Source organism: Petaurus breviceps, unplaced genomic scaffold (assembly GCF_028583685.1).
Source record: "Petaurus breviceps papuanus isolate PSGF00001 unplaced genomic scaffold, PetGlider_PUasm1.0 37, whole genome shotgun sequence".
NCBI classification, from domain to species: Eukaryota; Metazoa; Chordata; class Mammalia; order Diprotodontia; family Petauridae; genus Petaurus; species Petaurus breviceps.
This window is the reverse complement of record NW_027186296.1, coordinates 85847886-85872909: the sequence shown is the minus strand read 5'-3', so window position 1 is coordinate 85872909 and position 25024 is coordinate 85847886. Positions and strand designations below refer to the sequence as shown.

The window sequence follows — 25024 nt, the reverse complement described above, 5'->3', positions numbered from 1 at the left end:
AAGGCCGTGGTGTAACAAAATTTATATGTTTCAAGATAGCTTTGGGCGAGGCAGGGAGATAGAGATTCAATCTGTCAAATCTGTTCCACTGGTACAGAGGTGACCAAGGTGAAGACTGGAAAAATACCCTTTATTTGATGCTGGCCAGCATGGTCATTTAAATAAAGGTTTTACAAATTGAGGAAAATAATTTGGAAATAAAGTAAGAACCTAAATCTCAAAAATATTTCAAAAGGCTAGAACGACAGACCAAATCTAGTAAAAGGACATTTAAAAAAGAACTTAAATTCTCATATTTAAGTTCATAAAATTAATATCTTCAAGAGGATAGGGAAGATGTTGTTAAACAGATCATGTGAAAAGTATTTTTTTTGTTGTTGACTATAAGCTTATCATGAATCAATGGTGTGTCTATAACAGTCAAAATGGCTTACCATGATATTTAAGAAAAATTAAATGACAATCCTGTTATCTTTTGCACTGTTACACACCACACTTGAACTAATGTTTGGTTCTATGCACCATGTTTTAGGAGGAACATTGATTAGGTAGCCTGGATTCAGGGTAAAGTAACCAAGATGGTTAGAGGACAGGAAGCCATGGCAGTAATCAAAGGGAAGCCGTGGCAGTAATCAAAGGAAAGCGATGCAGAACCTGGATAAAACTTTGGGGCATCAAGATATTTGAACAGTCATAGAAGAAGGTTTAGAGCTAATCCCTTTGCTTGACTCCAAAGAACAGAACCAGCACAATTAGGTGGCAGTTATGAGGCAATCACTATCAGACCAATATTCAAACAGAATAGGCTGCCTCAGGAGATGAGAGATTTTTTTCACAGTTGAAATTGTTCAGACGTAAATTTGATGATCACCTGTTAGGGATGTTGTGAGGGGATTTCAACCTTGAGGAAGAGGTATAACCTCTGAAGCTCATTCCAATTCTAAAATTCTATGATTCTTTTCCCCACTTAAAGAAAGAATAATCTTCATCTAAAATGATTACCATTGTCTTCATATGAAAGATGCACTTTTACATCTACATAAAGTTATCTGAACTCATTGTGTATACATTCTGAGGAATCTAACATTTATACAAGCATTCCTAGGATTATGCCATCATGCTGTTAATATTGCTAAAAGCTCAAGAATCAAAGTTTGATGAAAGTCTTGTAAGGAAGGTTTAAAAAAAAAGTAGTTCATGTACTGATTGACACAAACCTACAATTCTTTACAAAAACATTTAGCATACTAAATACATCAAAGGAAAAAATCACAATCAAAAGTCTCTTACCAATTTCAGCAGGTAGTTGTTTGATTTTGTTTTCCCGAATGCTAAGCATGATGAGTTTTGACAAATTTTTTATATCCTTTTCCACAGTAGTGATTCGATTAAAACGAAGGTAAAGAGTGGTGAGAGAATCTAGCCTATACACCACTGAGGGAATTTCTCTCAGTTTGTTATGCCGTAGGTCAAGCATACGAAGCTTCTTCAAGTTATCAAGAGAGTCAGGCAAACTGGTCAGTGAGTTTTCACTCAGTGCCAGTGTTACTAGATTCACTAAACAGCCTACCTCTGCTGGGAGAGACTGTAATTTGTTACTGTATAAATAAAGTTCTGTTAGCTGTGTCAATTCTTTGATTGATGAAGGAAGCATGTGTATAGATCTCTTGGATAAGTCCAATCGCATTGAATTTTCTTCCCGGCATTTGTTTAGCTCTTTAATCACTTCAGCATTGCTAGATTTTTTTCGAGTCCCAGGAGCTGGATTAGGGCGTTTGATAGTATTGTCCACAGAAAAAGCCACACCTGGCTGCGCAGCACTAGAGTCTTTCTTTCCATCTTTGGCATCTTTCCCTTTGGTCTTAGGTTCCTTTTCTTTGCTCTCTTTTCCAAAACCTCCAGAAGCCTTTGCCTCCTTTTCTCTCTCCTTGGCTGATGGCACTTTAGGGTCTTTCTCTTTACAATCTTTTTCTTTTCCTAGACTGCTACTCATGATGACTCAACTAGAGCAAGCACTACATGAACTTCTTTTATTTTGTTTACAACAACAAACTGAAATTCAAGGCTGAAGGTACAGGGATGATACAGAGTCAGAAATGTTGGTTTTAAGTAGCAACTTGTATAAAGTGACATCCATCTGTTACGTGTTGGTTCTGAAGGCACTGTACCCAAACTTGATAACACATTCCAGCTAGTAAAAAGGTGAAGGTCAAAGGCTCATTAGAATTCCTGTAATGTAATACAAAAAGAGTCAATGTTAGGTTATTTTAAAATATATGTGACTTGTGCCTGAAAACATGATGACCTCAGAAAGACATTCCCATTTAACTTCACAGGCAGGTTCTATCCCTCCTAAAACACTTCTCCATTTTACCCAATACAGGTTCAATAATTAAATTAAAAATCCTATAGAATATGTAGATTTGTGTCAACATAGCAGTCAACCCAGGAAGCTTTTATGTTTGCAAATAGATGTTTGCTCTCCACGAGGTTCAAAGGAAGAAAACCTGTATCTAGGCTAGATGCTAGGGAAGATACAAAGCTTAAGACATGATTCCAATTCTCATGGAAATTAATAATAAAAACTTAAAATCTATATACAGCTTTAAGGCTTACAAAGTATATTAGCTAGCCACTTACTGACAATAATCTGCTTAGATCAACAGATCCCAAGAGAATCAAAAAAGGAGGCAGCATGGTGTGAAAATAGAGCCGGATGTGAAGAGCCCTGGTTCTGAAATCTCAGTTCTGACCATTAATAGCTGAATGACCTTGGGCAAGTCACTTAACCTCTCTGAGTATCAGTTTTCTCATCTGCAAAAGAGACAACTGTTTACAAAAGTCAAGTGAAATTCAAAGCTTAAAGTAGAAAGATACTAATATAATAAAAAACTGTCTATAATAACCCTTAGATTCCCTGCCTCACAGTGCTGTTATGAGGGAAGGACTTGATAAAACTGAAAATACTCCATATGGCAGAGTAAAGAGCCTGGCCAGGAAGTAGTGCCTATCCTCTCCAGAATCAACTGGCTCCCCCTAATCCTGGGGTGCTTAACCTGGGGTCACTATATTTGTTTTTAAAATAATTATATTCTGATAACAAGTTCACTATAATTAGCTTCCATTATATCCTGTATTTTATTTTGTGCATTTAAAAACATTACTCTGAAAAGGGGTCCATAAGTTCCATCAAACTGACAAAACAACAAAGGTTAAGAATCTCTACCCCCTTAAAAACAACAAGCAGCTTGTCATCATGGTGTCCTGGAGATAAAAGTACATAATACAGTATATGCTAGGGCATCAATAATCCTAGATTCTAATCTTGACCCTAACACAATCTTAGTTAAGCCAGTTCCTCACTCAAAGCTTTAGTTTCCCCCATTTGTGGGATCTGGGAGTTGGACTAGACGGTCAAGACCCTTACCATCTTTGATATTCTGTGGAATTCATGACTGAAGGACTATAATTGATGATAGATTTGAACCTGGGTAACAAAGAAAGGGATGATATTAGAAATAGGGAGCTCAAAGGGGCTAGAAGGGTAAATAAGCATTAATTTAATCAAAAGAACTGAAAGTTATGTGATAATATAGCCTAGACTTTCAAGAACTGTTCCAAATTAAAAGATTATTGGTGTGGTTTTATGTCCTCTTTACCATTTTTCATTCCAGCTGGTACAATCTGCCCTTATAACCTGACCAATGTATAATGTGAAAGTATTTACAGATCCTATACTTGACTATAAGCTGCCATGGCGGGGAGGGGAGGGAGGGGGACAAAATGTGAAATTCAAGGAATTGTGGAATTGAATCCTGTAAACTAAAAGGAAACAAACAAATTAAGAAATTTTAAAAAAAGATTATTGGTGATAGGGAAGGGATGACAATAGTAAAAGACCTTTATCATACTATCTGTCCCAATGTAGAGTTCAAAAAATATGAACACCTAATTTCAGTCAAAGGATGCAGAACTCAAAGCAGTAACACAGGATTATTCTGTGGTACAGAATAGAAATTCCAAGAAGGCAAGGAGGTTCAGTGAGGAAAAGCTTCCAATTTGTGCTGTCCAAAAACAGAATGGACTGCCCCTGAATAAAATAAGTTTTGATCAATGGGGGTTTTCAAATAGTCTGTACAACCATTTCTAAGGAATGTACTGGAAAATTCATTCTTCAGTTATGTTTTAAAGTAGATCTGAGGTGCCATACTTTCATCCAAAATAATTTAGATGACTGGAATCAGATTGAAATATAACAAAATAAACTAAAATATAATACAACATGTATTATGTTAATGTGTGGTTTTTCTAAGTTAATATATGGCCTACCAAGATTCTGTTTGAGTGTGACACCACTGGCCTACGTGACCTCTAAACCCTCTTCCAACTCTAGATTACTCTGTCTACTTTAAGCAATGTTTCCATTTTGCCTTTCTTCAAATGCATCAGGTTCAATAAAACAAATTATAAGAGGAACACATCTCATATACCAAACCTAATTAATATATCCAAGATGCTTTATGCCCTATTACTTTTATTAGAATGCCTCTTTGGATGAGTTGCAGGATCAATCAGTAAATGTGTAAAAGAGATAAGAACAGTTCTATTGGGAAGAAGTAAAGTTTTTCCAGACACCAGATGAAATCAAATGAGAAAATGCACTGGGATTAGTTGAAGGAATTAGACATACCTGTGGTACTTTTTTATATCACAGAAGGTGATTCCAATATTTCTTTTGGAGTCAAGCTTCAGGAGCACTTTGGCACCTGTACCACAAGTGGAATAGGAAGAGGAAATGAGCCCAGAAGGAATGTCAGACTCATCTTCCTCATCGCTGACTAGAGACTGCACCAAGACAAACAATGAATCTAGATCAAGAGCTCTAAGAGGACAAACTAGATTCACTGAAAGAGGTACAGATTTAGGATTCTACAAGGGTCCAGACCCATAAGGAAGACATACACAGCCCAGGGGAAGTTCATGAGTACAAGACAAAGGAATAAAAGGCTATCTACCCAACCAGGATTACCCCTTTCCATATGTGCTAAGCTTGAGCCTACTTTCCTTTGGATTTTGTATGTACTTGTGGCAGAATATGTCCCAGACTTTTGAAGAAATTGTTTTTGTACCAACTGTTCTCACTATACTTGCTTAAAAATATCCCTAACTAAAAGCTAATTAAATCTGGCTGGCTAATTGATAACAACTGGATAAGCAATAGGAAGCACACTCATGGGTGTTGTGAGTGAGAATATTAGAGAAATCACTCACAAACTCTTAAAATTACCCAAAGAACCCTGAGGTAAAAAATAGTCAACCACTCTCCAAGGTTTCAGTCTACCAATGGTAGTAACGGATGTTGGAAGATTGGGCCCAAAAGTACTACAAGATTCATGTTCTTTACATCTACTCACTACAGTGCCTTCAACCAACTTCAACTTCAGCAATACTTAAGCTTATACTACATGAAGAGCACTGTGCTAGGCGCCAAGGGAGTACTGATAGTCCTGGATTTCATGGTCAATAGTTATCCTTTCTAGTACTTCCCAGATTGAGAATGAGAAGGGAAGAGAAAGAAATCAAACCATTAGGTTTTAAATGCATCATTAGACAACTGTGATGTAATCTAGTAGCCTTGTAATCTAGTCAGATTTGGTAAAATCTAAACCCAGCATGAATCAATCTGGTAAAAAGTAGATTTTGATAAGCATCTTAACACCAAATCTTACTTGTTTTCATAACTTTTGATATTGTTTGCCTTTTATCCCTAAAAATGAATTTTATTATTTTTTCAAATTCTTTAAAATATCCCGTCGATAATTTGATTTGTATAGCAATTTGAACAGTATAATTTTTTTACATATTCCTAAGGGCTAGTCATGAACATGGAACATATCTCCAATTACTTTTCTGTCTTTTTATTTCTTAAAAAAAAAAAAAAACTTTTGTAGTTATATTTATATAAATCAGCATTATTTTGCCTCCTCAATTTATTTTTCTTATTTTTGTTGCTATAGCTACTATTTTAATAGTGGAGATGGTGACTATTCTCATTTCACTCCTGAACTTTATGAGAAAGCCAGTGATCCCAAGAAGCAAAGGTGAGAAAGAACATTCCACTCATGGGGGAGAGCAAGCAACTAGGCACAAAGATGAGAGATGGAGAACTCTGAATTACACAGAGCAAACAGGCCAATATGGCTGTATCCCAGAATGTGTAGAAGGGATGATTATATACAGAGACTGGAGAAGGTGGAAGGCATCAGGTTGTGATGGGCTTTAAATATCAAAGATAGGAGTTTCTATTTCATCCTAGAGTAAAGAGGACACTACTAGAGTTAACTAAGTACTGATAGGGTCGGATCTATACTTAAAGAAAACCACTTTGGTAGAGCTTTATGTGGGATATGTGGGAGAAACCTAAGGCAAGGAGACCAATTAGGATATTGTAGTGGTCCAGGGATGAAGTGATAAGAACCTGAAGCTGGGTGGTAGCTGGGTAAGTGAAGAAAAAGGGACACATGTTAAAGTTGTGGTGATAAATGACACAACATGGCAACTAATTAGGTATGTAGAGGTAAGTAGAAAAAAAGGAGTAGACAATTACACCAAGATTAAGAACCTGGGTGACTTAAAGGATGGTAGCGCTCTTGACAATACTAGCTAAATTTGAGAACAGAGTTGGGTTAGAGGGAACAAGGAAAAGCGGAGAGAAAAGGAGATCTGTTTTGGACAAGCAGAGCTTGAGATACAACTCCTGGGAATCTGGTTTTAGATATCCAATAGATTGTTGGTGATGCAAGATAAAGGCTAAGAAGAAACTAAGGGAGGATAAAAAAATCTGGGAGTTATCTGTGCACAGATGATAAATGAAGCAATGGGAGTTAATCAGGCTTCAGAGAGAGAATGTTAAGAAAAAAGAGAACACATCCCAGGACACAGTTTTGGTGTATACCCAGAGTTAGTGGGCATGAAATGGATGATGAACTAGCACAGGACACTGAGAAGAAACAGATTGAGAGGGAGAAAGAGAACCAAGAGAGCAATGTTATGAAAATCCAGAGAGGAGAAGGTGGTCAGCAGTATCAGTTGCAACAGAGAGGTTAAGAAGGATAAGGACAGAAAAAAGACCATTAGATTTGACAATTGAGAGATCACTGGTAACTCTAGTTTTCCTGAGAAAGAAGAGAAACAGGATAACTGTTAGAAAAATAGGATATCTAGTAAAGGTTTTCTAGGATAAGGGGGACTTAGGTATATTTTTTTGTCAGGAATGAAAAACCCAGAATAAAGGAAAATTGAAGACTGATGAGAGAGGGAATTGACTGTGGGGGATAATAAGCTGGAAAGAATGGGAAGGGACATGATTCAAAGAGATATGTAGAGGGCTGGCCCTGGGTAGAAAAACAACCCCTTCAGCAGAGTTAAGGAGGAAATAATGGATGATGAAGTTGTGAGATGAAGATGGGGGGAGGGAGGAGAGAAGCTTAAGGTACATTAACTCAATTCTAGGTAAAGTATGACACTAGGTTTCCAGTTGAGAACAGGTTGAGAGGGGAGAAATGGGGAAGGTTCTAAGGGAAGCTTGAGAAGAGAAGGTTGGAAAAGCTACAGTGGTAAAAAGGATAGCAAATCAGGTAAGGTGGAATAAGAGAATTGCTTTGCTTCAGGGAAAGTTCAGTTGAGATAAGATGAATTTGTAGTCAGCACAGTTGGATGACTTCCTCCAGTTTCTGAGAAGCAGATCTGTAATTTGCTACATGGTTAAATGTAGTCAATTTCCTATTCATAACAATGTATTATAGATGATTAAGAAAGGTTTTCATAGCTGAAACATTACTGTACCAATTGTGCCCTTTTAGTTACTTTGTCTTACAAACAAATCTGTGTGACCCATAATTATTTGCATATAAAACAGAATCTACTAAATTCCTTTCATCTAATAAGTGGTTTCCTACATTTAATTTAAAGTACTTTGGTTTAATTATTGAAAAACAATTTGGTTTAAATATGGATTCTTATCTATAAAAAGATTAAATAACTGTAATAGCCATAATGCTGAAAAGTTGCAGTTTTCATACAATAAATCTGATTTTCCCCGTTGACTCTCATTATAAAATTTGAGATACATTTCTTAGGAAAATTTTTGCCCTGAAATACTATTAGCTTACAAAATTATATTTTAAAGATGATTGTTAATATTCAAGTCAAAAATAAATATAATAGATGGAATCCTTTTTATATTTAATACAACAGCTTCAAAATCTAAAGAAAAATAACAATTTAGATAAATTGCACATAATTGACTAAGAGAGTACTCGGTTTCTATGAAACTTCCTTACCCAGTAATCATTCAAATATTTGTTGAAAGTCAAATTGACATTGAAAGGGGTAAACATTTAAAGAGGGGATCTCTACAGTCTAATACCTTACAATCTAACTGGGTAGACAAAAACTATAAGGAAATAGTTAATCATATATTACCTACACTGTTAATTAAGACAACAAATGAATACTCAGAATTCAGTGAAAGAAGAAATAGATGTGGGTCATCCATGCCTAGGGATATCATTTTATGGATGGTGTGGAACCAAATATGGATCTTCAACATTAAGTAGAGGTTAAAAGAGGCAGAAGAGAGATGGAAGGGTGCTCCAAACTGAAAGATATAGCCTGATTTGGAGTCAGGAGTTAGGCTTAAGTGGAATGGCAGGTAAGCAAGTACCAGGCACTTAAGAAATGCTTCTGGATTGATTAACAGATTTCCTGTTGTGGGAAACAGACCTGGAAAGGCAAAGTGGTAGAAATTCTTGAAGAAAGAGTTTAAATTTTTACCATGAACATAATATTATACAATCAGAAAAACATCCTAGTAATCAAAAAAATCAAAAATCAAAAAAACTAAGTTGATTTGAAAATATTAGCATGATGTATTGGAGGGAGCATAGTGTGGAAGTCCAAAGACCTGATTCTAGTCACAGCTCTACCATTAACTTATTATGTAATAGTGAGCAAGAAATTTTTCTTCCTCCATTTTCTTCATCTGCATAATGATGGGATTACAATGGAGAGGTCCCTTCCAGAATTAACATTCTCTAAGATTTTTTAAAAAGGTACAAACTAAAGAATATAACAAAGGAACTGATTTAAATACTTCAATCCATGATTTAGTTTGGTTTAGGTACTTCATTCACCCATGCAGAACTCAAGCTATCTAACACTTTAGCAGACAGTCCCCTAGCCACCAACTTTCTTGTAACAAGACTGTTCAAAATATAGCAGCAAACAAACAAAAATACATGAGTAAATTATTAGAAGACTATGTAAACTTAAACATATACCTGGAGAGGATCCTGGGAACATGGCAGAGTAAGTCAGAAAATTCTAAGCTCTCAAGATTTTCCCCCACAAAAGAGATGAATACAGCCTCTGAGCAAACACTGAACAGTAAAAATAAATAAGAGCAGAGGAAGAACAGAGGTCCTCCTGGGACAATCAGAGAAGATCTGAAGAAAAGTCTCAGACTGAGTTTGGTCCCTGAAGAGTAAACACCTGCGGGCTAGGTCCCCTTCAACAACAAGTGGCAAACCCTGGGGTTAGCTAAGTTGGGAGGTTGCCTCCACTCCAGCTACAGAAATTTTAATTCCTCCTTCCCCCCCCAACTTCCCCTACCGTTGGGCATCTGAGCCAGGAAAATGAAGAGAACCTCTGCAAACAAGGAACACCAGATTCAGTTGTGCTGTAATGTTGCTGGGGGTGAGAAGGAGCCAATATATGCCAGGTGAATGCAGAAGCAGTAATATGGAGATGCCACTCATTATGGGTACTTACAGGAGTCTGGAGGTCTCAATTTAGATTCTAGGCCAGAGGGGATAACTGAAGAGGTCTCAATTTAGGTTCTAGACCACAGGGGATAACTGAAGTAGGATCTGAGGTCAGAGGCACCATCTCTCATACACCAGGTCTTAGGCTGATTACAAAAACTGAGCTACTACAATTTTTTTTTTTTTAATGGGCAGGCAAAGAAGAATCCAAACACGGAAAGTCTGTATGGAAATAGAGAAGACTGGAGTTCATCTTCAGAGGAGAATACTGAAGCAAAGAAACCTTCTAACCCCAAAGAGTAATGTCAAATGGTCACCTACCCAAAACGAATTCATAGAAGAACTTTAAAAAGACTTTAAAAATCAAAAACAGAGAATAAGGAAAAACTAAGAAAAAACAAACAAAAACAATGCAAGAAAAACAAGATTATGAAAAGAAAGTCAACCAGCCAGAGAAGGAGATCCAGAATCTTAAGAATGAAAACAACTATTTGGAAATTAGAATTGGGCAAGGGGAAGCCAGCAAAGTTATAAGAAATCAAGAAATAATAAAAACAAAATATAGAGAATGAAAAAATAGAATATGAAACACCTTATAAGAAAAACAACTGATGTGGAGAAAAGGTCAAGAAGAGGAAACATAAAAATAATAAGACTACCTGAAAGCTAAGGTAAAAAAAAAAAAGAATCTTGATTCAATAATACAAGAAATAAAAGAAAATTGTCCTGAAGCATTAGAACAATCACCATCTAAAAGCAATCCTACAAGGAAAACCCAGAGGATTATCACAGTCAAATTCTGAAACCCCCAGCTCAGGGATAAAATAGTACAAGCAACAAGAAAAAATAAATTTAAATATGGCAGTACCACAATTAGAATCACACAAGACTTAGTAGCAGTGACATTAAAAGACTGCAGGTCTTGGAGCACTATATATCAAAGAGCAAAAGTTGTGAGGTTCCAGCCAAAAATATTATACCCAGTAAAGCTAAGCAAAATCTTAATTGAAAAAAGAAAAAAAAGAACACTTAATGAACTGTCATACTTTCAGGACTTTGTTTAAAAAAAAAAAAACCTCAACTTAACAGAAGATTTTACATACAAGTGCTAAGAGAAATATAAGGTATATGCCAAAGATTAATTACAAGGGACTCAATAAGGACATATTGTTTACCTTTTATGTATGTAAAATGTATGTCTAAGATTGTTATTAGTAATTGGATAGTTCATTAGAAAGATTGGGGTAGACCTAATGAAATGGAAATTGGAAATTCCCCTTTAAATTAGTAAGATCATTCAAATAAATAGGTTCAGTTCAACTCCAGGCCATGACCGCTCCATGACTCCTGAGTGTTCTTGGTTTAGCATTCCAGGAACTAGCCATTCCCAGGCCACGTCGACCTGGAGGGGTGGCTCCCCTCCTTGTTCAATGTGATGTTGTTAAAAAACACATACCAAGCCTCAGGCAGATGGGAACGTGACTGGGCCAGATGTGTACTGACCAAAGGGCGCATGCGCCAAAAACTTTCTGGCTCCAAGCCTTCTTTGTTTAGAACAGTATAAGAGACCTGCGTCCTGTAAGCCCGGTGAGCTTCACCCATGGGGAGGACGCTTCGCCCGGGAAAATTCTTTACACAATTCAAGTTGTGCAGGCTGTAACGGGGCTCCCAGCCATTGATTGACTTTGAAGGTTCCCTTGAATTGGTGATGTATTCTCTTCCTTTACCAACTATCTTGATTGGTATTGTGTTATTGATTATTCTTATCATTATATGCTTCCTATGCAAATCTAAGCTATCTGTGCCTTGCCTTTTCTAAATAAATTTCTATTTTATATTTTTCTGGTGTGTTGAAGAGTGTCATTTATAGGAATGGATCTGAACCTCATTAAATCATACTAATACAAAATTGGCGTCACAAACAGGATCCGCTGTATAAATGCCTCTTTTTAATTGACTGAATGTTTAAAAGCTATTCCTATAGAGAAGGGGACACCAGGGTCCCACTTACTCGACTGGTAGATTCAAAGCTCTAACTTTCAAAGAAGTTCCAAAGAGTGGACACATAAGTGAAATTTGTGGGAGTAAAAGTTAGAACAGCTAAAAACATTTGAGCAGATTTTGTTAAAGCCTCTCTCACCAGATCAGATTAAGGAAAGAGAGTGCTGAAGAGTAGTAGGGAATTTGAGTTACCCTCCTCCTTGATACCCTGAATCCCCCACCTCTAAGAATGCAGATGACTCCCCCTTCCCCCCCCCAAAGTTTTATTTACCTTAGTTTACTGTTCAGTAAGGGGATGGTGGTGGAATTCATATCCTAGGAATTTTTATGGGACTGATATAATTGTAAAGGTGCTTGGTACAATGCCTGGTACAAAACAACAGTGCTATTTGAGTGTAAACTGTGTAAGCTAAAAATTAATTGTTTCATGTTTGTTAATCTTATGTGGAATTTTCTTTAAGTGTAAATTTTATGCCAATGGTAATGGGATGAATGGTTCTCTGTGCAAAGCAATTTGGAAATGACTAAATTTAAGATAACGAGATTGGTAATTACTTGATTTTGGTTTCAAAGTACAAATTTAGGTACATGATACTTATTTATGATATTGTTACTGGTAAACAGTTGTACTATCTATGCTGTATGAGAAGCAGTTTCTCTTAAAGTTTTGGAATATGGTAATCTGGGAAATCATAAGCTTCCAAGTCTGTCTTTGTTTAAAAGGAAGTTTCAGTAAAGATTGTTTGAAATTGTAAGACTGTTAACTAAGTTATTTGGGCTACTGTTTTAATGCTAAAACCTAAAACTGTGAAAACTTTGTGTTGCCTAGTTCTGCTCATTCAGAACAGTCCTCCTGCTACTGTATGATGTTGTAAAACTGCCAAAGCCCCAAAGAAATTATCTGTATTAGGCAAGGTCATTCAGCCTGGGAAAGCGAGCTTGTTTTAATTATGAAGCTCCTAAACAATAAACTTGACTTGTTGAGAAGTAGCAAGTCTATGTACAAAAGATTAAAAAGGATCTCTAACAATTGGCTTTACCAGGATGAGTTAAAAAATTTTTGTGAAAGGAAATCTGAATAATAATAATAATTTGAAAGATTTGGAAGGATGAATAAAGGTTTGATTAGATATGGAAGGCAGATAAGAAGGTTTGGGGACAAATGGGGATTTCCAAGCCCCTCCTGTCTCTAAATAGTTGTATGGATACCTTTGTATCAGATGATTTAAGTACCTTGAGAAGGGTGTGAGGAAGTATTTAGGAAGACAAAAAGATTTGTAACTAGATTTTATAATTAATATTTGAGAAGAAAAAGGAAATAAGAATATAAATGCAATATTGAATCATTATCCCATGGACTGAGATTGGGATTGTAAAGTTACAGTAGAAAAGTTATATCTGTGTATGTATCATGGGGTCCCAGTGTATTCCAGAGTGTAACTGGGTATTAATGCAATTGACTGAATAAATTGTTGGGATTAAATCAGAGACACTTTTAGTTGAGAGAAAAGAAATCTTAGTGTGAGATCAGATTAAGCATAGTTACAGGAAGATAGGGAATCTTGGGAAATAGATGCAAATATATTAGAGCAATAATTTATAAACCTGATGGGAAATTTGATTTTCATGAACAAGAATATAGAAATGAATACAGGTTATTTGAGGCTCACTTTAGAGATGTTCCTTAACCAATGTGAGATTATAATCATATCTTGAAATGAATGTTGGAGCTTGTTATTTAAGATTTGATGGGACTGTTAACTGACTATTCCTCTGAGTCTAACTCCAGGTATGGATATTAAGAAAGGCTATCCAAGCTATCTGAGCCACGGATCCATGATGCCAGACCCTATGAGGTACAGATATGGAAGGCCTGTGAAGTACGGGTATGGAAGGTCGGAAGAACGACTGTTCTGCATGAGCTGAGGTAGGATTCTCCTGACTCGACCCTCCCAGTGACACCTGGCAGACTCTGAGCTTGGCTCAATGCAGATTGCAGCTTGGTATACATTTTGCCTGGAATTGACATTCTGAAGTTAGGGAAAATGGTTCTCTCATTAGAGTTTTGTCCCTATTCTTGGTGGCAAGTTTCAATAATCAAAAGCTTTGAAATTACAAAAGTTTTGAAAAAAAGGTAAATACTTGATTCTGGAACATCTTAAGTTACTATAAGATAAATCTATTAGGCTTAGTGATTTAGCAAAGATATTCCTGTATAAGTCATGGTCCTTTAGTTCTTTGTAATAATGTGAGGACAAATAGGTCAAGGATTTGTGGGAATATTATTATGCTATTTAGTTAGTATCATAATTGTCTCAGCTTTCTCATAATTAGCTAATGTTAAAAGGAGAATAGTTTCTGGACTACTTAGTAAATATTTTAATTGTTGTAACTGTTAGTATAATGTGAATCCCTTAATGAAATCCCATCCTCCTGGTGGAGGAATTAATAATGAATTAATGCAGAAATATAAGAAACTAGTTTTAATGTATGATCATGACAATTGACCAAGACTCTAATTTTAATTTTGTAAGAATGATAAGCGTTCAGGATTGGTAATTTAAATTGTTTCTAAGGTTCCTTTTGTAGGAAAGTGAATGAAAGAAGGCAGAAGAGAAAGAGGCTGGAATGTGATGCTGAGCATGGATGGATAGAAAACAACCAGAGGACTTGCATCAGTTGGTATAATCCCTGCCAGACAACAGTGTGAAAAGATACTTTTGGACTTTGGAAGGGACAGTTGTTTGTTATTGTTTTCTTTTGAATCTCTGTATCTGCACTCATGAAGAGGACTGTGTTGTCAATGAAAGGATATACATTGTTATTACTTCCTTGTATTTTGTAACTAAGTTCAATATTGTTTCCCCATATCACTAAAATGATAAGATTAGACACAAAACCTCTGGAAGGGGTCATGTTGATGGTGTTATGGCATAAAAGATAGGAACCTGCACCTGAAATTACTCAAGAGGAAATGGGACCAACCAGAGACTTAGAAAACCAATGTGAGGGATGCTCAAAATGTTTGAAGAAAGAGTGTGAAAAAAAATGTTAAATTGTTTTAGTGAGAAACCATGGTAAGCTAAAAGAAAGAGGGGATTGTATGGAAAAGGTAAAAGTGTGGTTTCTCAGAGACTGTCTGCTAAAGTAAGTAAGTCCTTAGGCCTAAGTTTCCATTTTTATTAGAAATTATGTGACTTTGAAACTTTAGAAATCTTTCTGTATAGTTGCTCTATTCTAGTCAATCCTTCTCACCCAGTTTACCATGAAAGAGTTAAATTTTTATAGAACTGCTGAACAAGACTGTTGATAAGGAAGACCAGGCAGTAACCTTGGGAAGTTGAGGCGTTAGCCTTGAGAAAAAGCTCAGACCCTGGTTCCCAGGCTAAAACTCCTAGATAATACTAAAAATAATGAAGAATGGAAAGGAGCTCGCAGCACCAGGTGGATTTGACCAATGGTACAGACTGGGTCCAGTATCTCTTGTTATTGCCAATCAGAAGACCAACTGGCAAACCCTCTGCTGTTGTGCGAGTTCCCAAATCTTGTGTAAACACCTCCCTTAACCATCATAAGCTTGTATTTCATTACAATGTAATCTTTTCCCCTTTGCAAGATTGCATTAGAGTAAAACAAGCATGGCATGATACTATACTTGGTGGGACAGGGACTGGTTTGGGTATAGTAAATTCAATAGATCTTGAGACCCTGGCCAGCAGACTGCGCAGAGCTGGGCAGGACATTTCTCAAGCCCTTACTATTAATACTAAATGGTTACCCACGACGATCCTGCCTCACCAACTGACTCTGAAATATCAAGGCCAATTCCTACAAGTCTTTAATGATAGTACCCTCATTAATTTAGACCTTATGAAAAATATTAGTTTGCTATTTAATTGGACTAAATGTTCCTTGCAAAATCTGTACACCCTTATACAAAAGGAAAATGCCCAAAGATTATTACAAGAAGGTAACTTACAAATGTGGGATAATATACTTGACTTGTCAGATGTATAAAAAAAAAAAAAAGACCTGAGAATACTAAATGCACCCCGTATTGGTGCACTGGGACCGTTGTACTTTATCAAGTTAAAACCTGGACTGTCATGTGTCAATTTCATGTAATACCTTTTGTCTTGCATAGATATTTCGCTTTGCCTCATATATATGGGAACTATATGGATTGGTATAATGTAACTCATACTTTGTCTGATTGTACTGTTACTAGTGGATGGATTGTTTGTGGGATGATGACTCGGCAGATGGAACCCTGCCTTCTCTCACATTCATCCAATTTGTGTGATTTGACTTTGTACCCAGTGGATAATTTTTCTATGATATATGAAGTATCTGCTTAGCATATCTGCATTGTCTCTAATAACCTTACTGACCTTCTATCTGTAGATGTTACTGCTGTTCCATTTTCCGGTTGTTTATCCAATGTGACCTTCCTACACTGGCAAGGAAATGATTTTTACTTCTTACCAGATACTGACATAGTTATGAACTTTGCTTGGGTACCCCAACCTTTGCCTCTACCCCATGTGTCTTTATCTTTATATCCCCTTACAAATATCTTAAATCAGTCGGCTGAACTCAAAAAGTTATTAGAGTCCAACCAACGCGCGTTAAATGAACATCGAATACCGACTCTTATAACTGCAGGGAAATTAGTTGAGGCCTCTCATTTAGTAATCTCAGACACTAATCATCATTGGTATGATTTTCTTTTTAAATCTCCTACTGCTACTATGTATTTTAATTCCTTGGCTATTCCCATATTATTACTTGCTTTGTTCTTTTCATGTCTTTGTATATGCAATTGTTATATGTACACCTTTGCCCTTCACCTATTATTCTCATGATCTTAAGGCCAAATGAAATGGAAATTGGAAATTCCCCTTTAAATTAGTATGATCATTCAAATAAATAGGTTCAGTTCAACTCCAGGCCATGACCACTCCATGACTCCTGAGTGTTCTTGGTTTAGCATTCCAGGAACTAGCCATTCCCAGGCCACGTCGACCTGGAGGGGTGGCTCCCCTCCTTGTTCAATGTGATGTTGTTAAAAAACACATACCAAGCCTCAGGCAGATGGGAACGTGACTGGGCCAGATGTGTACTGACCAAAGGGCGCATGCGCCAAAAACTTTCTGGCTCCAAGCCTTCTTTGTTTAGAACAGTATAAGAGACCTGCGTCCTGTAAGCCCGGTGAGCTTCACCCGTGGGGAGGACGCTTCGCCCGGGAAAATTCTTTACACAATTCAAGTTGTGCAGGCTGTAACGGGGCTCCCAGCCATTGATTGACTTTGAAGGTTCCCTTGAATTGGTGATGTATTCTCTTCCTTTACCAACTATCTTGATTGGTATTGTGTTATTGATTATTCTTATCATTATATGCTTCCTATGCAAATCTAAGCTATCTGTGCCTTGCCTTTTCTAAATAAATTTCTATTTTATATTTTTCTGGTGTGTTGAAGAGTGTCATTTATAGGAGTGGATCCGAACCTCATTAAATCATACTAATACACCTAATTATGATATAACTTTAAAAAGTAAAATTGTTTCAGAACAGCTAAAAAAAGGAATTATATAAATGAGGTGAGAAAGGAAGAACTGACAGAGGAATTAGATGGGGAATGAGGGCTGCTAGCTCTGGAAACCTACTTTCATCAGGAATGGGTTCAAGATGGAACTATATACATATATATATATGCATATATATATATATATATATATATATATACACACACACACACATACATATATACAGAAATATATGTGCATATCACATATGTATGTATATATAATATATCATATATATATGAATATAAAAGCCTTCTAAACTCAGAAAGAAATAAAACATTAATGGGAGGAAGATAAGGGAGGGATCTCTAGAGGGGAAGGGGAGGGAATAGGGTAAAGGGGGGTATAAGAAGGATGTTTAAATTTATGGGAATGGGAGGATAAGAAAGGGATCCTTGCAGGGGGGCAGGTTAAGTAAAAATGTAATGGGAATTTGAAGATCTTTCCTGCCCCCTAATTGGTCAAATGTAATCACATAGAGCCTGTGATGGAAGCAGTTTGATGAAGGGTGGGGCAAAACCCACAGGAAGCTGGGAGTCAGAGCAGTTAGAGATGGAGGGAGGAGAGGACACACCCACGGAGACAACTAGGCTTGTGAGTGTTGACTGATGGGAAGGCTAAAGAATGGTGTGGCTTCATGCTGTGCTATGGTTTATTAACTTCTTTGTTACAATGATGGATATGACTTTCTGGTGTTGGGATATGGTTTCCTGGTATATGAATAAACGTTTTGCTTCTGTCTTATATATGGAGAGTCTGTTATATTTTGCAATTGAGAACTATGCCAGCATATTTACAGTCACCATTGGCACTGTGAATAATGCACTGGAGCTACAGTTAAGTAATAGGAGGGCAAGGTAGCAGGTAAAAGTAAAGTAGAAGAATCAAGAAGGATAGGAAATAAAAGATACACACAAACATAAAAACAAAAATCAGGAGTAGAATTTGTTAAGGGAAGTACATGTCTATATATGTATGTATGTGTGTGTCTGTGTGTGTGTATCTATATATAAATATTCTCCATAAAAAATAGGTGGTCAGAAGAAGCGATACAAGGATACTCTCAAGAACTTTGGAATTGATTGTGTGATATGGGAGACACTGGCACAAGACCACTCAGCATGGCATGCCCACATCAGAGGAAGGTGCTGTGTCCTATAAGCAAAGCAGAATTTAAACAGCTCAAAGGAAGAGCAGGATGCACAAATTTAGAGTATTCACCCAAAATGTTCACACCATTTGTGCCTGACCTGTGGTAAAGCATTCCAAGCTCATATTGCTCTGATCAGCCACAGTCGGACACACTGAAACTTGACTTTAGCATAGTGATGCAATCGTGGTCCTCTTCGAGAATGAAGGAGAACCAACCAACCAACATAAACATATCCGTGCTTAACTGTAGCCTTCTGGAGGAGTGAGGGGAAGAAAGGAGAAAAAAGATCAAAGTAAAAAGTACACAGCAGAGAACAAAAGAAAACTTACAAAGAAACAGACAAGATGGGCAGTTTTTAACACAATGCATAGTATTTATTATATAGGCTTTCTTGAAATGGAAATTTATTGCTGTATATTTTGAATCCTCTCACATTCACCTGTGCACATGACATGTTTTTTTTCCTTACTTTATATTTGTTTCAATATTTAAGTTTGTTTTTCTTTTCTTCATTGTGTATTTAAGCTTTAATATTTAAGTCTAAAATTTTTTAAATCAAAATAAAATTAAATACATACCAAAAGGAATCTAAAGTTCTCAGAATAAATAAATACTTGGCTAACACATTTCAAATGCCTAATTTATAAATGGCCTAATCATAAATAATTGAATATCAGGTTTCTCCATAACAAAATTTTACCTTATGTTGCCCAAGGAAAGGCCCTGTTCTACGTAACATTTTAATCAATGATTTGAAAGACAGCACAGAAGACACAGAAGGGAAGAATAACATATTGGACAAAGTCTCTGTATCCAAAAAGTACCTCAACAGGCTATAAAAATGGGTCAAATCTAAACTAATTAGATTTGTTCCTATTTAATTGCAAGTATTAACATTTGGGTTGAAAATACCAACTGCACAGGTATAGAGTATAATAGTTCATGTTGAAAAAAAAAGGTATGAGAATTTTATTGGACAAGTACAAAATGAGTAAGAAGTATAAGATGGTAACAGAAATTAGGCTGTATTAATAGAAACAAGTTACCTTCTTCAGTTATGGATTGGATAATCTCTGAGATCCACTTCTATGTAGGGAACATTAGATAAAATAAGATCCAAGGTGATTTAAATGATGAAAATTTGGGAAATCATGAGACAAAAATTCTTTGGATAATAGCACAAATGGCACGTTTAACGCATTTGCTGATGACATAAATCAAGGAGGGATAATTAACACACTGGATGACAAAATTCAAAAAGAAGCAAACAGGCTAGAACTTCAGGCTGACTCTGAAAAAGATGAAATTTCATAGGAATAAATGTAAAATCTCATACTTGGTTTAAAAAAAATCAAATTCCTAAGTATAAGAATGGGGAGGCACAGTCAGAGAATAGTTCAGCTAAAAAACATCAAAGAATTTTAGTGGACTGCAGGCTCAATGTGAGTCAGTAGGGTGATACGGCAGGCAAGAAAGCTAGTGAAATCTTGGGTTACACTACAGTGTATTACTGCTTCAGGAAACAGGATGAGATATTGCCACTATATTGTGCACTGGTCAGCCCACATCTGGGATACTGTGTTCAGTTCTTTATACCTCATTTTAGGTAAGACACAGATAAACTGTAGAGCATCCAGGAGAGCAACTAGTACAATTAAGGGCCTCAAGTTCAACCCATATTAGGTTCAGCTGAAGAAACCTGGAATGTTTACCTGAAGAAGACTGAGGGAGAAGACAACAGCTGTGTTTATTTGAAGGGCTATCATGTAGAAGATAGGTGAAACTGTTATCCTAGCTCTCTTTTGAACCTCTCTATATAATGAGGAGGATAATTTTCTTTTCTAATTCTAAAAATTATTTGATTATATGACTTTAGGACTCTGTTTCAGAAAGAGCTAGACTTTACTGACTTGATTTTTTTTTCCCACACAGACTGAATCATTTGGGTCATATAAAAGATTTGGGGAGGTAATTCCATTTCTAGTGTTATACTCCAAAATCGCTATTATAGTTTTTGAATGATCCATAAACTCTAACACTGACTTCTTATTCTTTTATTAGTACAACTGTCTTTCTTACTAGGTATAAGCATAATTTTGGAAGCAATAACAATTCATGCCCAATATTCATTTTTCAAATGGGAGCTGGGGGGAGGGTGGAAACTGTAAACCAAATATCTGAAGTCATTCAACTTTTGGAGAACAACTGCTTTGTTGATTTTCATTAGATTTGGGGTTATAAAGGAAAACTAGTGCTGCTGGGAGAATTTTTTGGAAGTGAGGAGGAAATGGATTTCAAGCATGTGCAGAAGAGAGTGCTAGATCTAAGGAGCATAGGTTCTAAGTAAGCAGCCTAGTTTAGGTAGAGTCCCAGGGGTGGGAAACCTGCAGCCTTGAGGCCATATGTGGCCCTCTGAGTCAAGTGCAGCCCTTTGACTGAATCCAAACTTCACATAATAAATTTGTGGCCTTGAGACTGCAGGTTCCCCACCCCAAGCTAGACTACAGGATGTAGAAAGAGTAGTAATGTCTAATAAGGCTGGAAAAGTTTACTGAGTAAAGAGGAATGACACAGTTAGACTTCTTCTAAAAAATAAATCACTTTGACAACTTACATGGAGGGGAAATGGGGAGAGGAGAGACTTGAGGTAGGGAAACCATATAGGAGAATATTACAATACTCTAGAGAAGAAGTGATAGGGCCTGCATTAGGGTGGTGGCTATATATACAGTGATTACCACATATTAAGTGCTTGATAAATGTAGTACTGACTGAGTGGAGAGAAGGGAAAAAATTAGAAAGATGTTGTGGAGGTAGAAACAAGATCTGGCAACTGATTAGAAACAGAGAGTAAAGGGTCAATGATACAAATGTTGCTCATCTAGGTCAGGGCTTCTTAAACTTTTTCCACTAGCAACCCCTTCAGCATTTCTTAAACTGAGACTCGCAACCCAATTCTAGGTGACTATGGAAGAATAGTGGTGTCCTCAACATAAAGAGGAGTTTGGAAGATGAGTAGATTTGGAGAGGATGGCTCTGTTCTTATCATGTTGAGTTTGAAGTGTTTATAGAAGAAACATCCAGTTTTTGAAAAGTTCAACAGATTTGGAATGGGGCTCAAAACAGAAACCAAGACTAGATATATAGATCTGTTAATCGTCTGATTCTGTGATCCAATATTTTGAACCCAAGAAATTTAATAGAAATAGGTATAATTTCATTAGAATAGACCCACTGTTCCAGCCTGCTGAGATCTTTTCAGATCTTTGTCCTCAAGGAAGTTACATTCTATAGGACGACACAACATATACACATATAATTATATACAAAGTAAATACAAGGTAAATTGTTATGGAGGGGAGAAAACAGAAGTTCAGGGGATCAGGAAAAGTTTTGTTTAGAAGATGGAGGCTGAGCTAAAGGAAATGAGGGGTTCTACAAGGAAGGATGTACCTCATGTCACCAAGGGTATCCTATGCAAAACCATGGAGGTAAGAGATGGAATGCCACATGTGAGGAACAACAAAAGGATTAGTTTAACTGGGCAATGGAAATTGCCAGAAGGTATGAAGGAAAATAATTTATAAGATATAAAAGGAGGTTGGAACAGGTTTCCAAGAGCTTTAAATGCCAAAGAAAATAGTTTGTATTTGGTCCCAGGGAAAATATAGTCACTGGGGTTTACTAGGCAGGATATAGGACAAGATCTAATCTGTGCTTTAGGAAAAACACTATGAGATTCCACTAGAAAACTCTTCTCAAATCGACATAAATCTATAAATGCCAACTCACTACTTTTTTGAGTCTAGTAATTCAACCAATCAGAATCAACCTAACTATACTATTCTCTAGCCCTGTAGCTATCCATCTTGTATACAAGGTCAGTATCAATGACTTTGTCATCTTTTAATGAAACTTAGGTAAACTAAATTTCTACCAATCCCATGTTGTCTCCTATAGAATGTAAGTTCCATGGGGACAAGGAATGTTTGATTTTTGTATTTGCAATTATCATAGTACCTGGCACTCAGCAGGTGCTTAATAAATGCTTGCTGGCTATCTGACTTGGAGAATCTGCTCACTGTCCTTTGGTGTTCCGCAGTTTTATGAATGACTTGGAAGAAAATATGAAGATGACACAAAGCTGGGTAATTGAGTGGCAACATAAGCAAGCAAAGGAAGCAAAGTAAGAACAGCAGTTGAACTTTAGATTCCTTTTTTGGGGACAAACAGGATCAAAGTATGAAAAGGGAGGAAGACAACAAAGTCAGAATTCCTGCAGCAAAATGCTTCCAAGAAAAATACAAACTGGTTACAAGCCAATAGAGGAGCGTAAGAAGGATTTTGAAAACCAATAAGCGAAGTGGAGAAAATACTGGGAAGAGAAATGAGCATGATGCAAAAATAGCATGAAAAGAGAGTCAACAACCTGACTGAAGAAAATAACACCTTAAAAAAATAGACTAACTCAAATGGCAAAAGAGGCTAAAGGCAAGGAGGAGAAGAATGCCTTAAAAAGCCAAATCTGCCTGATGGAAAAAGAATCTCAAAAGCTCACTGAAGAGAATCATTCCTTCAGAATTAGACTGAAGCAAATGGAAGCTAGCGACTATATGAGAAATCAAGATACTATTAAACAGATCCAAACAAATGAAAAAAAAATAGAAGGCGGTATGAAATATCTCACTGGAAAAACCACTGACGTGGAAAATAGATCCAGGAGAGTTTAAAAATTATTGGGACTACCTGAAAGCCATGATCAAAAAAAGAACCTAGAAATCATCCTTCAAGAAATTCTCAAGAAAAACTGCCCTGATGTTTTAGAACAAGAGAGCAAAATAGAGATTGAAAGAATCCACCTATCACCTCCTGAAAAAGATCCCAAAAAGAAAACTCCTAGGAATATTATAGCCAGGTTCCAGAGTTCCCAGGTCAAGGAGAAAATATTACAAGCAGTCAAGAAGAAACAATTTGAATATTGTAGAAACACAATCAGGATAACACAGGATCTGACAGCTTCTATAATGAAGGATCAAAGGGCTTGGAATATGATATTCTGGAGGTCAAAGGAGCTGGGATTAAAACCAAGGATCACCTACCCTGCAAAACTGAGTATTATGCTTCAGGGGAAAATATGGTCATTCAGTGGAATAAAGATCTTTCAAGCATTCTTGATAAAAAAAATCAGAGTTGAATAGAAAATTTGACATTCAAATACAAGAAGCAAGAAAAGGTAAACAGGAAAAAGAAATCATAAGGAACTTATCAAAATTGAATTATTTACATTCCTACATGGAAAAACAATAATTGTAACTTATGAAACTTTTCTCATTATGAGAATAGTTGAAGGGAATATAAATGTGTGTACATATATATAAACATACATACATATATGTCTATATAGGAGGGCATATAGGCATATGAATACATATGTGAGTGTGTGTACAGGTATACATAGACAGAGGGCAGAGGACCAATTAAATAGGAAGGGATGATTTAAAGGTGAAACTGAGAGGTGAGAGAGGAATATAATGAGAGGAGATGGGGTCAGACAGAATAGGGTAAATTATCTCATATAGAAGAGGTAACAAAAAACTGTTACAATGGAGGGGAAGAACAGAAAGGCAAAAGGGAATGGGTCAACCTTACTCTCACTGAATTTGGCTTAGGGAGGGAATGACATACACACTAAATAGGGTATCTCACCCTACAGGAGAGTAAGTGGCAAGGGGATGAGAGGGGGGATGATGGAGGGAAGAGCAGGTTGGGGGGGGGGGAGGGAGGAATGTTAGAAGCACACACAATTTTTTAAAAGGAACAGGATCAAAGTAGAGAATAGAACAAGCGGGGGGCGGGATAGGGGAAATATAGTCAGTCTTTCACAATATATCCACTATGGAAATGTTTTGCATAGCTATACGTGTACAACCTATATTGAACTACCTATCTTCCCAGTATGGGTGGGTGACAAGGGAGGAAGGGAAAGAATCTGGAATTCAAAGTTTTAAAATCAAATGTTTAAAAAAAATATATCTTTTTTTTTTTTTTACATATAACTGGAAAATAAGATACACAGGCACTGGGGTATAGAAATCCATCTTGTCCTACTGGAAAGTCAGAGGGAGGATGGGGGAGGATATAGGAGAGAACAGAGTGGGGAAGGGCATTTACAGTGGGATCACTGTTTTGGGGTGGTGGATAGGGGAAAGATGGGGAGAAAATCTGTAATTCAAAATCTTGTGGATGTAAACTAAAAATAAACATAAATTTTAATTAAAAAACAAAAAAAATTCTGTATAACTAAATGTTAATGGGAATCATGCATAAAGCACTTATACTGCATATCAAAGTACCATGGTTATCTTGAGGTAAAGATTTATGTCACCGCTTGCATGTCAGCTCAACTAAATGCTTTTTTAATGGAGCACCCTTTTTACTTGAAAGAATAACTAATAAAGTA

At 36.5% G+C, this 25024-nt stretch overlaps 1 protein-coding gene across 8 annotated transcripts in view; it reads right to left on the bottom strand.

Annotated features, from left to right (window-relative positions):
• Positions 1 to 25024, bottom strand: part of SHOC2 (SHOC2 leucine rich repeat scaffold protein) — a 189220-nt gene that overhangs the window by 109606 nt on the left and 54590 nt on the right. For 2 of the 8 annotated variants that reach the window (XM_069098945.1, XM_069098944.1), the window contains exons 2-4: positions 3428 to 3487; positions 2641 to 2814; positions 1291 to 2229 (exon numbers count right to left, since the gene is read on the bottom strand). In XM_069098945.1, the coding sequence (XP_068955046.1) occupies positions 1291 to 1993 (703 nt within the window). In that variant the 5' untranslated portion in view covers positions 1994 to 2229; positions 2641 to 2814; positions 3428 to 3487. Of the gene's footprint in view, positions 1 to 1290; positions 2230 to 2640; positions 2830 to 3427; positions 3488 to 25024 lie in introns of all 8 variants that reach the window. The other 6 variants (XM_069098950.1, XM_069098943.1, XM_069098947.1 and 3 more) reach the window with 5 other exon arrangements.